Below are 18,182 nucleotides of genomic sequence, written 5' to 3'. Positions count from 1 at the left end.
ATGGATCGATTGGAATCATGTATTGTCTTTCCGTTGGCTGGATAGCACGGAACAAAAGCTTTTCACTGTACCTCGGTACACGTGACAATACACTGAACTGAACTGAACGCGCAGGGAGTGTGTGGAGTAGTTTTGTGCCCAGCTCGTGAATTGGAAGTTTCTGCTGACCCTTTGAGAACTGGATTGATGATGTTATTATCCTTTGTCTCTGGATCTGCCAACAGGTAGGTGTAAGTCAAAGTTGCTTTTGCAAATGACTGCTGAAATACCAGCCGTATAATGTGGGCATCATGTTCGGTATGGGCATTGTGGGCCGAATGGTCTGTTCCAGCGCTGTACTGTCCTGGGGCAGGATGGGTCCATCAGTTCACCAGCAGCTGCCCAGGTTAAACCCATGTTAAAGTTTGCTCACAGTGCCCAGTGTCACACAGCTGTACGGTTACTGTGCCCTCACCGGGCCACCCTGGCACAGACCATAGCCGGCTGGGCTAGTGCCACACCCAGGCTCACGGCCTGCAGTAAATACAGAGGGCAATCCAACTGCACCATCACACCGGGCGGCATATTAACTCCGTTGACTGGTGCAGCGGGTAGAGCTGCTGCCCCGGGGTTGATCCCAGCTTTGGTACTGTCCGTGTGGAGTTCTCCCTGTAAACCCCGTGTGTTTCCTCCGGCTGCTCCGGTTTCCTCCTAAATCCCAAAGACGTGTGGGTTTGCAGGTTGATTGTAATTGCCCATGGTGTGTAGGTAGTGAGTACGTGGGATAACATAGAGCTAGCATGTGAACACGTGATCAATGATCGGCGTGGACTCGGTGGGCCGAAGGACCTTTTCCCTCCCCGGATCTCTGACCTGAACTAACCAAGTTAAACTAAACTGGCCATTTGAGTCTGTCCTCAGACTGGGCCCGGGATTTGTCTAACGCTGGGAAAGGTCTTCATCCCGTTTTCCCTGTTGCTCCGTGAAGCGAAAGTGAAACCGTCTACAATTTGAATTAGGGTTGCCAACTTCCTAAGGTGACGTCACCTTGTCCCGTATTTGGGAGTGAGGAAGTTGGCAACCCTACTAATACGGGACAAGGGCGGTCCCGTACGGGACTAACTAATTTAGCCCAAAATACGGGATGTCCTGACTAATACGGGACAGTCGGCAACTCTAGTTTGAATTCTGTAGTTGTCACCCACGCAGCTAAAATAGCTGCTTATTAATTCTATTTAAGGGTTTAACTTCCCCCTGAAAGGTTTGCATGTTCCTTCTGACATGAATATTTTATTTCTCCATGTTACTCCCATGTACGAAGTGTTTTACAAGGGTGTTGCCAGGACTCGAGGGTCTGAGCTATAGGGAGAGGTTGAGTAGGCTGGTGCTCTATTCCTTGGAGCACAGGAGGATGAGGGGTGATCTTACGGGGGAATCGAGGACCAGAGGACATGGATTTAAGGTGAAGGGGCAAAGATTTAATAGGAATCTTTTTCACACAAAGGGTGGTGGCTGCATGAAACAAGCCACCAGAAGAGGTAGTTGAGGCAGGGACTATCGCAACGTTTAAGAAACAATTAGACAGGTACGTGCATAGGATAGGTTTAAATGCATAAAGGCCAAACACAGGTCATAGAGTCATAGACTGATACAGTGTGGAAACAGGCCCTTCGGCCCAACTCGTCCACACCGGCCAACAATGTCCCAGCTACACTAGTCCCACCTGCCTGCATTTGGCCCATATCCCACTAAACCTGTTCTATTCATGTACCTGTCCAACTGTTTCTTAAATGATGGGATAGTCCCAGCCTCAACTACCTCCTCTGGCAGCTTGTTCCAAACGCCCACCACCCTCTGGGTGAAAACGTTACCCCTCGGATTCCTATTAAACCTTTTCGCCTTCACCTTGAACCTATGTCCTCTGGTCCTCGATTCCCCTACTCTGGGTAAAAGACTCTGTGCATCTACCCGATCTATTCCTCTCAGGTTGGTGGGACTAATGTAGATGGGGTATGTTGGTCGGTGTGGGCATGTTATATTCACTGGTTCTTATCTTCACTGGCATTTTTGTCGGGAAGAATTTTGCTCTGTAGAAAGATGGCAGCAGCATAATCAAGGACCCATCTCACCCTGGTCACACCCTCTTCTCCCCTCTCCCATCAGGCAAGAGGTACAGAAGTGTGAAAACAGACACCTCCGGATTCAGGGACAGTTTCATCTCCGTTGTTATCAGGCAACTGAACCGTCCTCACCTGCTACAGAGCAGTCCTGACCTCCCACCCACCACATTGGAAACCTTTAATCGGAATTTATCGGACTTTATCTTATCATATCATATCATATCATATATATACAGCCGGAAACAGGCCTTTTCGGCCCACCAAGTCCGTGCCGCCCAGCGATCCCCGTACATTTACACTATCCTACACCCACTAGGGACAATTTTTAACATTTACCCAGCCAATTAACCTACATACCTGTACGTCTTTGGAGTGTGGGAGGAAACCGAAGATCTCGGAGAAAACCCACGCAGATCACGGGGAGAACGTACAAACTCCTTACAGTGCAGCACCCGTAGTCAGGATCGAACATGAGTCTCCGGCGCTGCATTCGCTGTAAAGCAGCAACTCTACCGCTGTGCTACCGTGCTACCGTATCTTGCTCTATAAGTTGTATCCTTTATCCTGTATCAGTGCACTGTGAGGACTTGATTGTAATCAGTCTTTCCACTGACTGGATATCATGCAAAACAAAGCTTTTCATTATGCCTCGGTACACGTGACAATAATCAAATCAACTAAACAACTTTGCATGCTGAAATATCACCGGGGATAACATCCCTTTCTCAATTCTTTCCACTCCACGACTGGGCAGAATATATGAGCTTTGTAATGGCTGCCATCTTAGCTGCACCAGCAAACTCAGGACCAGCTTCTTCCACTCTGTGATCAGGCTTCTGAACGGTCCTTCCATAATCTAGGGTGCTGTACGATTCACCTCTACCCCATTGCGAACATTGAACTGTCTCTGGAACTGGTGCGCTACAATGCTGAGAACTACATTCTGCACCCTTTGCTCTACCTATTGTACTTGAGTTTGACTTATTTATGCGTGGCATTATCTGATTTAATTGGAGAGAATGCAAAACAAAGCTTTTCACTGCATCTAGGTACACATGACAATAATAAACCTGAACCTAAACATACTTTACACCACAGCAAACCAAGCCAACTTTTCACTCTGCCATCACACTTTAGACTTCAGTGAAACAGTGTAGAAACAGGCCCTTCGGCCCAACTTGCCCACACCGACCAACATGCCCCACCTACACTAGTCCCAGCAGCCTACATTTGGTCCATATCCCTCTAACCCTATCCTATCCATGTGCCTATTTAAATGTTTCTTAAACATTGTGATAATACCTGCCTCAACTACCTCCTCCGGCAGCTCATTGTGCCGAGTGGAGGCCAATTCTCTGAATGCATTCAAGAGAGAGCTAGATAGAGCTCTTAATGATAGCGGAGTCAGGGGGTATGGGGAGAAGGCAGGAACGGGGTACTGATTGAGAATGATCAGCCATGATCACATTGAATGGTGGTGCTGGCTCGAAGGGCCGAATGGCCTACTCCTGCACCTATTGTCTATTGTCTATTGTCTATTCCAGACACCCACCACCCTTTGTGTATAAAAGTTACCCTTCAATCTTACTCTTCCGCCCCTCAATTTAAACCTATGTCCTCTGGAATTTAGTTGAGACTTTAGAGTTACATCGCAGAAACAGGCCCTTCGGCCCACTGAGTCCATGCCAACCAGCGACCACCCTGTACTCTATCACTATCCTGCACACTAGCGACACTTTACAATTTACAGAGGCCAGTCAACCTTTGGAATGTGGGAGGAAACAGAGGAACACGGGGAAGACCCACGCGGTCACACGGAGAGCGTCACCAAGCGTGAGATGTAGACGGGCATCAACGATGGATTCTCTCCTTCGCCAGCGCCCGCACTGTTGACAGAAATGCCACAATACAACGGCAATCCCAGCCAATAAATCACTCTGGCCTTTGCCCCAGTGAGGTATGTATTTGTCCCCATGAAAACTCACCCCCTTGCCCTTCTATGCTGCGTCAGAGTTAACCAGGGGTGAGCCGGCACTCCTGTCCCTGTCAGCATCAGCCTGAGATCATGAGCAGAGCCATGTATGCTTTCAATCCTCGCTGGCTCATTGGGGCGGCACAGTAGCGCGGCGGTAGAGTTGTTGCCTTACAACGCCAGAGACCATGGTTCTGCAGCTAACACGTTCATCTTACTGATGTCCAGGGCTAGGATGGTGTCCTGACACCAGGACACAAGGCTCCCAATTTCTGTCCCGTGCTCCGTGTGACACTGGTTATTGGTGTCTCCTCCAGCAGGGGCGGCATGGTGGCGCAGCGGTAGAGTTGTCCCTGTTCTCCCCGTGACCGCGTGGATTTTCTCCGGGTGCTCCGGATTCCTCCCACATCCCAAAGACGTGCAGGTTGGTAGGTTGATTGGCTTTGGTAAATTGTTAATTACCCCTAGTGTGTAAGGATGGTGCCAGTGTACGGGGTGATCGGTGGTCCGCACAGACTCGCTGGGCCGAAGGGCCAGTCTCCGCACTGCATCTCTGAAGTCTGTCTAAAATCTCGAGGGGCCGGGGCATTTGGCCTGAGCAGATGAATGATTCCAAAGTGTCCACTGTTCCCAATGTTCTATTGTGCGATATATTGCTCGTCACTAAAGAACTGGAGATGTTTACTGATTTTACTACTCGTTCAAATAGCATGACGTAATTGGTCATGGATATTGTTAAACCAAAATGTTTGTAAAGCAATGAAGCACTATTCCCTTAGACAGACAACTTTGTCCTGCTTGTTTAACCCCATCCCTACAACACCCTCTCTCTTGGAAAGGCCTCAGTGAAAACGGAGCACATTTGCAATATGGCCGCTCCGTTTGCTTGCCCCTGCCCCTCAGAGTTTCCCTCTGGCCACAAGTCCCGGATGGTGCCTCAAGAGCAAGAGGCTTCAGAAGCCAGATTTAGCAGGCAGCAGAGGGGACAATGAGGTTGGGGATGATCTCCAGGGGCATCTTTGAACGTGACCACTTATCAACGGGGCCTGCCACGTACAACATGTCGACAAGCAACCTACCGACCGGTGCCTGTGGCGACGTCCAACTGTCCATAACAGTGGCAGAGGTCTTTTCTACCGGAGGTGCCCAGCCATCAAGACAAGCTGGAAGACTTCTCCGGTTACAACAGGTCATTCTTGTTCCACACAGAACCAAACCCATTCATTGCAGTGCCAGCAAACAAAGTTTACCGGCACTGATATCAAACGAGACCATCAATGTCTGGTGCTGCCCCTTTGTTATCCGCTGTTTGGGGCAGAGCGGGTGGAGCCGCTGCCTCATGGCGCCAGAGATCGGGGTTCCATCCTGACATCGGGTACTGTGTGTGTTTGGAGCTTGCGCGTACTCCGGGTGCACGCGCTTTCCTCCCACATCCCAAAGAGATGCAGGTTTGTGGGTTAATTAGCCCTCTGTAAATTGTCCTTCGTGTGTTGGGGTGGATGAGAAAGTGGGTCAACATTGAACTCGTGTGAACGGGTGATCAATGGTTGCCGTAGGCTCGGGGTGGGCCGAAGGGCCTGTTACCGTGCTGTATCTCTAAACTAAATTAAAAGGTGATCTCCTCGCACTATCGAGAGTCCTCTGAGGGTTTGGGAGCGTTGATGAGATGAGGATAAAGAATCAGGTTAGCAGAGTCGTAAAATAAGAGGTCAGCCATTTGGAATGAAATGAGGAGAAATCTCTTCACTCAAAGGGCATGAATCTGTGGATCCATCTAACCTGAAGGTCACCGACTAAAGTCCAAACCGCGGGCAACTGATTTCCTGTATGAAACATTTTACCCAGGGCAGGGGAATCGAGAACCAGAGGACAAATGTTTAAGGTGAAGGGGGAAAGATATAAGAGGAAGCTGAGAGGCAACTTTTTAACAGAGGGGGGTAGGTGTATGGAACGGGCTGCTGGAGGAGGTGGCTGAGGCAGGAGCCATAACAATGTTCAAGAAACGTTTAGACAGGTACAAGCATAGGATCGGGTTGGGGGAATGTGGACCAAACGCTGGCAGGTGGGGCTGGTGTAAATGGGGCATGTTGGTCAGTGTGGGCAAGTTGGGCCTAAGGGCCTGTTTCCATGCTATGTGATTGTGTGACTCTATTTCTGGATATTGGGAGAACTCAAGGGGTAATGGGGGGTGGTGGTGGGGGGGGGGAGTGTTGAGGGGGTAAGGGCAGGGAAACGATGCCGAGGCAGAAGATGGGCCACGATCTGGCTCAGCAGGGAGCCAGGTTTGAAGGGCCGAGTGGCCAGCTCCCACTGCTAGCTCAGGCTCTTTGCTTTGGCAGAGGCAGGACATCGGTCTCGGACTTTGGCATCGCGAGGGGTGCCTGCCCCCTCTTGGAACTCCTCCCCACTCCCCTGGATATCGGTGGCACAGCAGCTCAAGGGAAAGCTCAGGTAGGACTTCCTTGCATTGACCCTGTGAACGAAGCTCGCTTGCACTGAGGGCCAGTCCGTGCCCACACACCCCCAATCCCCCAGACACTGGTCGACGGGTGGAAGGAGAAGGCGCTATAACCTGCGCCAAGCCGCGGGAAGATAAAGCTACCTCAGCCCTTTCCACACCATCGACGTCAGAGAGAACAGTCTACACTCCAACACACCATCAGCAGTGGAAAGGAAAGCCGTGAGCGACAGTGACCCAGGTTCAATCCTGGCTATGGGTGCTGTCTGAACAGAATTTGTACATCCTCCCTGTGACCTGCGTGGGTTTTCTCCGGGTGCTCTGGTTTCCTCCACCACTCCAAAGCCGCACAGGTTTGTAGGTTAGCTGGCTTCGGTTTGTAGTGTAAATTGTCCTTGGAAGGGTGTGTGGGATAGCGTTAGCGTACGAGGCGATCGCTGGCCGGCACGGACTCGGTGGGACGAAGGGCCTGTTTCCACACTGTATCTCTTGAGTCTAACGAAACATCAACCTCCATTGCATGCCAACGGTTTTTAATGCTCACTGTCTACGTTGGTGACACGGGTCCGCTTTGACTGCACCCGTCTTTAGTCAAGAGGGGTGTGCCTCAGCTCAGTGCTGGGTTCATGATGTGGTGTGGATGGAGTGGGGGAGAGGTTAAACTAGGGCTGCCAACTTCCTGACTCCCAAATAAGGGACAAAGGGTGACGTCACCGCCCCGCGTGACCTCACCCAGCCAGCGGCCACGTGCTCCTGCTCCACCAATGGCGGCCGCCATTGGTGGAGCGGGAGCACGTGGCCGCTGGCTGGGTGAGGTCACGCGGGGCGCGGGGGCGGTGACGTCGCCCTTTGTCCCTTCTTTGGGAGTTAGGAAGTTGGCAGCCTTACTAATACAAGCATCGGGCGGTCCCGTACGGGACAAACCAATTTAGCCCAACATACGGGGATGCCCCGGCTAATACGGGACAGTTGGCAGCCCGAGGTTAAACGTACCTCTGGGAGAGGTGGGGCGTCAATGGAAAGCCTAACGAACGCAGGGAGGAGTCTGGAGTTAAAGCCTTTGCTTTGACGCTCCCTGGTGACTTTGGTCCGGGTTACCGGCAGCTGAGTTGCCGAACCCAGCTTGCAACCGTTGATTCAGCCATGATCGCAATGAATGGCGGTGCTGGCTCGAGGGGCCGAACGGCCTCCTCCTGCACCTATTTTCAATGTTTCTATGTTTCCAATTTGCTCGTCGTCGTGAGCATCGAAACATCGCGCGCGATTCCTTGCACCTTTGTTCCCTCTTGTATTGTTCAACTGTGATAGCAGGTGGTAACGGAAGCCAGAAAATGCAAACTCAAGCTACAAATTAAAGCAAAAGTAAAAAGCTGGCTGACCGCAAGGAGAAGGAAAGGGAGAGAATGATTGCAAACCTACCTTCACTCCGTCAACCTTCTTGTTTAGTAAACTTTTGGCTGCTGCGTTAGGGAAAGGAAAAAGAGATAGAATTAGTGTCATGCGTCGGTACACGGATTAACATGGTGCCTGCGTTGGCAGGGTGTACTACAACCACCACCCTTGGTGTTTACAATGCAGCCCCTCACACCCACAGTAGGCAGAGAAGGAAGCACAGCAGCGGGAAGTGCCCGAGGCAGCGTTGCCCACTCACCCCTGCGGCACAGCCGGGACCCCCAACTGCCCACCCCAGTGCGCGCCAGGCACCCTAAATGGCCCCTGGCGCTCCAAGGAGACCTCTACCCCACTGAGGGGGGAACGAGACAACCTGTGTGTAGGGGAGAGGGTAGGGGGGCCGAAGATGTCCTGGTCGGGTTGCGTGTCTCCTGGGCCTGGCCAAGCTGGCAGTCCGCGAGTCACGGCGCCAGGCGGAAGAGGGCTCTGCCCAAGCCGGGGTTACCTCCGCGCCCGGTTGGTACTAGAGAGGGACCACGCGCCATCCACGGGCACCCTGGGGGATTTCCGGGACCGCTGGGCACCGCGGAATGCTTCCTTGACAAGCATTGTGACATAGTTGTTTAAGAGTGCGACATTTAAGAATATTTGTCGAGGCATTTGGGTAATTTTGTATTATGGTGGTGGGTTTGTCTGGTATTTTGTACTGTGTATATTATTGCAATAATTGATTATTTTTGTTTTTAAAAAAAAGAGGGGGGACGAGAGAGCCAAGTAACGTAAGCCCAGAGGCCACTGACAGATGGGGGAAGGGAATGTCTCTGTGCTCGGGGTGGCACAGCGGTAGAGTTGCTGCCTCACAGCGCCAGAGACCCGGGTTCCATCCTGACTTCGGGTGCTGTCTGTGCGGAGTTTGTACATTTTTTTAGATTTAGAGATACAGTGCAGAAACAGGCCCTTCGGCCCACCGGGTCTGCGCCGCCCAGCGATCCCCGCACATTAACACTATCCAACACCCACTACGGACAATTTTCACATTTACCAAGCCAATTAACCGGCATACTCCCTGTGACCTGCGTGGGTTTTCTCCAGGTTTCGTCCCACCCTCCAAATACGTGCGGGTTTGTTGGTTAATTGGCTTGGTATAATTGTAAATCGTCCCTAGTGTGTGTAGGATAGTGCCAAAGTGTGTGCTGGTTGGCACGGATTCCACGCTGTATCTCTGAATTAAACCAAACGAAAAAGGTTTTTGGGAATCTCGGAATCTCTCAGTGCAAAAGCTTCGTAAGCTTTGATACAACCCAACATAAACTGCGGTGTTATTGTACCGGGGAGTGGAGTTTATTTCTCTTGGTGTTCGTAGAAGCCAGATCTTAATCCTCAGGCACAGTGGGTATAGGGATGCCAACTTCCTCACTCCCAAATACGGGACAAGGCGACGTCACCGCCCCGCGCCCCACGTGACCTCACCCAGCCAGCGGCCACGTGCTCCCGCTCCACCAATGGCGGCCGCCATTGGTGGAGCGGGAGCACGTGGCCGCTGGCTGGGTGAGATCACGTGGGGCGCGGGGCGGTGAGGTCACCCTTTGTCCCTTATTTGGGAGTGGGGAAGTTGGCAACCCTACCAATACGGGACAAGGGGGGTCCCGTACGGGACAAACCAATTTAGCCCAAAATACGGGATGTCCCGGCTAATACGGGACAGTCGGCAACCCTAAGTGCGTTGCACACGGGGTCAAAAGTTTTGAAGACACTGCAAACTGAAAGGGCACTGCAAACTCAAAGACTGATTCAAAGACTGAGGCCTCTCTTACTACAAGAAACCTTGGTGTTAGCAGAACCCAGATCTTAAACCCCAGGGCACAGTGCGTTGTACATCGAGTCAGACTGAAGGTTAAAAGCTTTGAAGACACGGCAAATTTAAAGCACAGTTTCAAAGACCGTTGTCACAGCCTCCCTTTCTACAAGACAATCTTCAGATACCTAAACGACTTTAAACTCAACACAATGCATTTCTCTCAGTTTAACGAGGAGTTGCATCTGAACAGTCAAATAAAAAGAGAAAGAGGGGTCGTAGAGGAGGATGGTTAAAGATGCAATCTGTACACATTAACTCTTAAACCTCCATCCTCCTCTACTGTTATACACAAATCAACATAAACAGAGGAAGACATAGTCTGTAACAAAAGCACAATCCAGCTGGAAGCCTTACCTTGCAATAAGTAGAGTTAGAGTGAAAAAACAGGAGGATTGAAAGAGAGAGAGAAATTAAATCAGATAGTGGCCAACTTTCACCAGTTGCTCAGTGTTTAATGGCGCTCGAGTCTACAGCTTGCGGTGGTTACGATGACCCACCGGTAGGTGCCATGCTCGATGCAGTTAGACCAACGTGCTGTGGCCCAGTTACATCCACCCGTTGGTCACGAACACTCAAGAGGGCGAGACCATCGCCCGCCTGTGGCTCTCGGACAGAACAGGTCCCCTGGTTGACAAGCCTTGCCCATGGAGGTGCCTCCAGAGCATGAGTTCCGAACAGCCTCGGCCGACAGGACTCGAGGGTGAGAGCTGGAGGCAGCGGTTGAGTAGGCAGGAGGATGAGGGGTGATCTTACAGAGGTGTAGAAAATCATGAGAGGAATAGATCGGGTAGATGCACAGACTCACTTGCCCAGAGTAGGAGAATCGAGAACCAGAGGTCTTAGGTTTAAGGTGAAGGGGAAAAGATTTAATAGGAATCTGAGGGGTAACCTTTTCACACAAAGGGTGGTGGGCGTATGGAACGAGCTGCCAGAGGAGGTAGTTGAGGCTGGGACTATCCCATCGTTTAAGAAACAGTTAGACAGGTACATGGATAGGACAGGTTTGGAGGGATATGGGCCTATAGGGAGAGGGCTGTGAGGGGGTTTGAGATTCTTTAATAAGGTGATATTTGGGCAAATGACTAAATCACAATCTCGTTCTTGTTCCCAGTTACGTTTGAATGAGAATAGGCGGGGGGGGCAGCATGAATGAGAGGGTGGCACAGTAGCACAGCTGATAGAACTGCTGCCTCACAGCGCTAGAGACCGGCTTCAATCCTGACCTCTGTGTGTGTGGAGTTTGCACGTTGTCCCTGTGATCGTGTGGGTTTCCTCCGGGTGCTCCGGTTTCCTCCCACACGTGTAGGTTTGTTTGTCTGTAAATTGCCCCGAGTGTGTCGGGAGTGGATGGGAAAGGGGGATAACGTAGAACTGGTGCGAACTGGTGATGGATGGCCGGCATGGACTCAGTGGGGCGAAGGGCCTGTCTCCGTGCTGTACCAGTCACTGAGTGCACTGGAGTTCAGCCGGCTTGTCAGAGGCATGGTGCTGAGCACACGTCCCTGCCGCGCACCTCGTGAAGAGCGCGTTCACACACTCCTATCATGCATCTCCCCTCCCCAGTCCCACACACACGGCAAACCCAGAACAAGCAGGCCCGCGGCAGCATGCAGCATGCACCATGCACCCCCCCTCACTCCCACTGGCATGCAACATTCACGGCTCAAGGATGCAAGGACAGCCTCCGACAGCCCACAGCCACAACAACAGCCGGCCGGGTGAAGATGCACCTCCGCTGCTCTCCCATGGTGTCTTCTCAACCCACCCCCCTCCCAACTCTGGCCGGGAACTCTTACCCCTACCTGCCTCTGCTCCCTGTTGGCAGTGAGGGGGGGCCCCCCGGTGGGGTCCCTCTACGCAGGGATTCTCCCCCTCTAGCTCGGGGACCTGGGGTGGAGGCTACTGAACCCAGGAGTCCCCTGCTACCTGTTTCTCTCGCGGGTCACAGACTCGCCAGCCGCCCGCCACTTTTGCGGGCAGGAAGAGTCTGTGTACCATGTGTACATGGAGTGTGTGAGTCTGTGTACCACGTGTGCATGGAGTGTGTGAGGTTGCAGCCCTTGTTCCAATACCTAAAGGGGCTGCTCCTTGCCTTCTGGCTGCACTTCACATCCACCGTCCACATCTTTGGGCACCCTGTGCGTAGGGGGAGAGGCAAAGTCCCACCCACTCCCCTGATATCAGTCTGAAGAAGGGCCTCGACCCGAAACGTTACCCATTCCTTCTCTCCAGAGATGCCGCCTGACCCGCTGAGCTACTCCAACAATCAAAGTGTTGTATACTTGACCGTACAAAGACACTCGAACTGGTGCAGGGACAGGAAAGGTTTAGAGGGACGTGGGCCAAACGCAGAGAAATGGGACTAGCCCAGGTGGGGCATCGTGGTCGGCATGGGCAAGTTGGGCCGAAGGGCCAGATTGTACCATGTGTGGCCCCGACTACGGGCGCTGTCTGCCCCGAGTTTGCATGTTCTCCCCCTGACTGCGTGGGTTCTCTCCGGGTGCTCCGGTTTCCTGCCACATTGCACAGACGTGCGGGTTTGTAGGTTAATTGGCTTTTGTAAATTGTCCCCGGTGTGCGGGATAGAACCGGGGTACGGACGGGTGATCATTGGTCGGTGCGGACTCGGTGGGCCGAAGAGCCTTTGTTTCGATTCACAACTTATGGCAGCAGAATATCTAACAGAGACTGCGTCGTGTTACCGCACCTTGTGATCCCTGTGAGGGTGGGGGGGGGGGGGGTGAAATGCCCCCTATAATTGTCTGTGTGTCAACGTTCTCCTCTCGCCGAAGGTGGCGTTTAATGGGGACACGTGGCCCGGTGTATGGAGTGTGTATCAGTGAGGCTGCCTTCTATAATACATGGTGAGCCAGCACAGAGAAAACGTCACCTATCCATGTTCCCCAGAGATGCTGCCTGACCCGCTGAGTTACTCAGGCACTCTGTGTCTATGTGTGTGCATCTGCTCAGGGAGCCTGATCTTCTCAAAGATGCACATCAGTGGTCCCCCGACAGCCCCGGGCACAGTAAGAATGAGCTGAGAGAGGTGGTGGGGAGAACTGCAGAGGGCAAAGGCAACACCAAAACATCCCCCAGATGAACTGGTAGACAACCAAGCGGACAAGACCCCCCCCCCCCCACACACACACACACACACACTCACACACACACACACACACACACACACTCACCACATACACAGATACACACACGCACACACACACCACACACACATACCATATACACACACACACTCACCACATACACAGATACACACATGCACACACACACACACACACACACACATACCATATACACACACACACACTCACCACATACAGATACACACATGCACACACGCGCACACACACACACACACACCACATACACACACGCAGAGATACACACACACACACACACACACAGACACATACTCACCACACACACACAGACACACACACTCACCACACACACACAGACATACACACTCACCACATACACACAGACACACACACTCACCACATATACACAGATACACACGCGCACAGCTACACACATGCACACACACACACATTCGCCAACACCTGATCCTGGCCAGGCCACAGTGCCGGCGAGGGTGTACATGGAATGACATGAGGCGTGGGCAGAATGGGGCAGATGCACTGGGCTGCAGCCAACACGACGGACATCTTGGACCAACGGAGGTCAGACACAACACAAACCGAAGAACGCCAGGCACACACAGACACTGCACACTGGGCGCTACCACGGGGCACACAGCCATTTTAGCCGCTCCTCTTGGGGGGCCGTCGGGGCGGGAGCTGGGAGGAACTGCGGCAGAATACGGCTAGCTGCAGCACTGACGGCCTGCGGGCTCTCCGAGCTGCAGCCGTGCAGCCCTCTGTCACAAGGGGCAGCGGCTCGCAGTGAACAAGCTAAAGACACCTGTGGGAACATTATGCTCGATCCTCACTACTCAGTCTACGTACTTTCCCAGAAGACTACATCAGCTCCATTGTCACCACAAACAGCTGCAGGTTGGGACCAGGAGGAACCCTGATACCCAGAATCTAACTGGTGTCCATTCACCTGGAAAATGGTATGAAAACTGACTCTGAACAGCTTTAGTGTAAGATGGCCTAGATCAGACTAGGAAGGCCAGGATATAGTGGAAATGGAGAGGATGTGGGATCTCTCACTCGCAGGAGAGTCTAGGACCAGAGGACTCAGCCTCAGAATAAAAGGACGTACCATTAGAAAGATAAGGAGGAATTTCTTTAGCCAAAGGATGGTGAATCTGTGGAATTCATTGCCACAGATGGTGGTGGAGGCCAAGTCATTCGGTATTTTAAAAGTGGAGATGGATAGATTCTTGATTAGTAAGCGATTCAGGGGTTATGGGGAGAAATCGTATTGTGAGGCATGAAATTATAAAAGGACTGGACAAGCTAGATGCAGGAAAATTGTTCCCAATGTTGGGGGAGTCCAGAACCAGGGGCCACAGTCTAAGAATAAAGGTGAGGCCATTTAAAACTGAGGTGAGAAGAAACCTTTTCACCCAGAGAGTTGTGAATTTGTGGAATTCTCTGCCACAGAGGGCAGTGGAAGCCAATTCACTGGATGAATTTAAAAGAGAGTCAGATAGAGCTCGAGGGGCTAGCGGAATCAAGGGATATGGGGAGAAGGCAGGCACGGGTTACTGATTGTGGATGATCAGCCATGATCACAATGAATGGCGGTGCTGGCTCGAAGGGCCTTCTGCACCTATTTTCTACGTTTCTAAAGCAGGAGAATGGGGATGGGAGAGAAAATGGATCAGCCATGATTGAATGGCGGAGTAGACTCGATGGGCTGAATGGCCTAATTCTGCTCCTATGTCTTATGGCTTATGTTTAAGCTTTGCCCAAAGCCTTAGCTGGTTTAAAAGGGATAGAAACAGCGGAGACAACAGAGCCGGAGGGGAGGACATCACAAAGCAGGGAAGCAGAGCGTTAGTTCAGAGCATGCCCTCCACCTGCTGTGTCGGCCCGCACACGTCTACCTTGTTCAACGAGACCAATGGAGGCGCTGGCAGCGGCCGTCATAGCGGCCGGCGCAGTGGTCTGCCTGCCCACTGTGGGGTACGAACAGAGAGAGAGAGAGAGAGAGAGAGAGAGAGAGAGAGAGAGAGAGAGAGAGAGAGAGAGAGAGAGCAAGTGTCACATCAGCAACAACACAGAGTCGGCACCGCTCCATCGCACGCTACGCTCGCTGGGGGAAGCCGTGCTGGCGCCGCGTCCCCAACCTCACACGCACACACCGCCAGAGCCCAGGTGCGGCGCAGTTTCAGCCGTGCGGTGCCCACACGGATGCCTCCAGAGCCCTGCATGGTGCTGTCTCTGTGGCACTGTGCGCCCCCACACACATGCACCTCCAGAACCATGGTGCAGAGCTGTATCAGGCATGCCCTGCCCACACACAGGCACCTCCAGAGCCCGCCTCAGGACCCGACAGTGATACCTGTACGCTGAGCGCCCTCCCAGGTGGCACTTGCTGGCGACACACTTTTTCCAGTGGTGCCACACATCCCCACACACACACCTGCAGTTCCCTGGCACGGTGCTGGCTCAGTGGCACTGTGCCACACATCCCCACACACACACTTGCAGAGAGCCCTGGCACAGTGCTGGCTCAGTGGCACTCATCCCCACACACACACCTGAAGTTCCCTGGCACGGTGCTGTCCCAGTGCCACACATCCCCACACACACACCTGCAGTTCCCTGGCACGGTGCTGGCTCAGTGGCACTGTGCCACACATCCCCACACACACACCTGCAGAGAGCCCTGGCACAGTGCTGGCTCAGTGGCATTCTGCTGTGCCTACACAGACACCTGCAGAGCAGTCACGGCGCCAGGCTTCTTCCAGTGTTACGTGCACTCCCAGGTGGTACTAGAGAGTGACCACGCGCTGTCCACGCGTGCCCTGGGGGATTTCCGGGACCGCGGGGGTGGAATGTATCCGTGACAAGGATTATCAGTTGTTTAATATTCAGTTCTTGAGAAAATCTGTTTGTATCATGGCGGTAGTTTTGTTTGCTTTGTTTTGTGCTGTGCATTTTAATTTTGTAAATAATTGGTTTAAACTATGAAACAGACACCTTCAGACCCTGGCGTGCTGCTGTCTCCGCGGCTACGTGCCATGCCCACACAAAGACCTACTGAGCCCGGGCACAACGATGTTTCAGCCGACCTGTGCCACGCGTCCACACAAGCAATGTCCCGGGGCACCGGGTGGGATTGCCGGGACCGCCGGGCACTGCCCGGGAAATCCCACCTGGTGCCCGTGGACATTGCTTGCGTGGACGAAGGCTGTGGAGGCCAAGTCAGGATTGTAATCAGACATCAGTCTGATTCACACATCAGTCTGAAGGGGGGTCTCGACCCGAAACGTCACCCATTCCTTCTCTCCAGAGATACTGCCTGTCCCGCTGAGTTACTCCAGCATTTTGTGTCTACCTTCGATGAGCCATTCTACATTTCCTTGGACATCGTCTGCTTTGATCTCTCGTTTTCACACCTTACCCTTCCACAGATCCCCTGTTTCCCTCTCCCCCGACTCTCAGTCTGAATAAGGGTCTCGACCCGAAACGTCACCCATCCCCTCTCTCCAGAGATGCTGCCTGTCCCGCTGAGTTACTCCAGCATTTTGTGTCTATTGGGACTGCAACATATTTAGTAATAAGAATATTTGGTAGTTTTTGCACAATGGTCTTGTTCTTGTTTGTAAATATTATGGTAAATAACTGAATAAATTTAGTTTTGATTAAAAAAACACCTCGAGCCCCAGCGCGGTGCAGTCTCAGCTGCTCTGTGCCGTGTGCACACACAAGAATTACAAGAGCAATCCCAGGAATGAGTAGGTTAATCTATGATCAGCGTTTGTTGGCACTGGGCCTGTACTCGCTGGAGTTTCGAAGAATGAGGGGGGACCTCATTGAAACTTACAGAATAGTGAAATGCTTGGATGGAGTGGATGTGGAGAGGATGTATCCACTAGTGGGAGAGTCCAGGACCAGAGGGCACGCCTCAGTATTAAAGAACGTTCTTTTAGGAAGGAGATGAGGAGAAATTTCTTTAGTCAGAGGGTGGTGAATCTGTGGAATTCTTTGCCACAGAAGGCTGTGGAGGCCAAGTCAGTGGATATTTTTAAGGCAGAGATAGATAGATTCTTGATTAGTACGGGTGTCAGACGTAATGGGGAGAAGGGAGGAGAATGGGGTTAAGAGGGAGAGAGAGATCGGCTATGATTGAATGGCAGAGTAGATTTGATGGGCTGAATGGTCTAATTCTACTATTCTTTATGACCTTATGACAAACACCTCCAGAGCCCTGCGTGGTGCTCTCACCAGTGCTGAACACAGCTGGCTTTTTAAAAAAATCTTTGGACTTGAAGGGTACAAGGTGGCACCTGAATCGCGGTGATTCTTGGGCATGGACTCAGTGTGATCTACTTTCTTACACTCTTGTACTTAGTATGATGCCCAATGAATGGTAGGGATTGTCACTGAACTGTCACTGAACTAGGGTTGCCAACTGTCCCGTATTGGCAGGGACATCCCGTATTTTGGGCTAAATTTGCCCGGACACTGTAGGCCCGGACAGTGTAGGTTCGGACAGTGTAAGTCCGGAGGCCCAGGTGCCGCCTAATGGAGGTTGCGTAGCAACCCGCCTCCTGGCCCGGGCGGCCACCATTGGTGGAGTGTGAGCACGTGGCCGCTGGCTGGGTGAGGTCACGTGGGGCGCGGGGCAGTGACGTCACCTTGTCCCGTATTTGGGAGTGAGACAGTTGGCACCCCTACACTGAACGCAAAACAAGAATTTCACTGGAACACTGATATATTGCTTTCTTTTCTTGCTAAACTATTGGAGTCATACAGTGTGGAAACGGGCCCAATTTCCCCAACATGTCCCATCTACACCAGTCCCACCTGCCTGCATTTGGCCCATGTCCCTCTAAACCTGTCCCATCCATATACCTGTCTAAATGTTTCTTAAACGTTGCGAGAGCACTTTCCTCAACTACTTCCTCCGGCAGCTCGTTCCACACACCCACACCCACTAGTTTACACAAAGATACCCCTCAGGTTCCCTTTAAGTCTTTCCCTCCCTTTCAAGGAACTATGTACTTGCACTCCTATGACATCTCTAGTGATCCTGTTAGGATTTACAATGTAGGTGTAATACGTTGCCTCAAAGGTCTTCCTATCCCGTCAGATAGACCAAAAATGCTGGAGTAACTCCACGGGACAGGCAGCATCTCTGGAGAGAAATAATGGGTGACGTTTCAGGTCGAGACCCTTCTTCAGACTGTCTGTCCAGCTGAGTTTCTCCAGCATTTTGTGTCAATCTTCGGTGCAATCC

The 18,182-nt window shown here is 52.2% G+C and overlaps 1 protein-coding gene across 42 annotated transcripts in view; it reads right to left on the bottom strand.

Annotated features, from left to right (window-relative positions):
- Positions 1-18,182, bottom strand: part of LOC144610450 (calcium/calmodulin-dependent protein kinase type II subunit beta) — a 210,540-nt gene that overhangs the window by 101,104 nt on the left and 91,254 nt on the right. For 21 of the 42 annotated variants that reach the window (XM_078429161.1, XM_078429133.1, XM_078429137.1 and 18 more), the window contains 2 exons: positions 14,794-14,892; positions 7,949-7,986 (listed from right to left, as the gene is read on the bottom strand). In XM_078429161.1, coding sequence (XP_078285287.1) covers positions 7,949-7,986; positions 14,794-14,892 — 137 coding nt within the window. Of the gene's footprint in view, positions 1-7,948; positions 7,990-14,793; positions 14,893-18,182 lie in introns of all 42 variants that reach the window. The other 21 variants (XM_078429163.1, XM_078429165.1, XM_078429176.1 and 18 more) reach the window with 2 other exon arrangements.

The sequence above is a fragment of the Rhinoraja longicauda genome, chromosome 36 (assembly GCF_053455715.1).
Source record: "Rhinoraja longicauda isolate Sanriku21f chromosome 36, sRhiLon1.1, whole genome shotgun sequence".
NCBI lineage: Eukaryota > Metazoa > Chordata > Chondrichthyes > Rajiformes > Arhynchobatidae > Rhinoraja > Rhinoraja longicauda.
The sequence above is the reverse complement of the archived record's forward strand: the minus strand, read 5'-3'. Positions and strand labels throughout refer to the sequence as shown.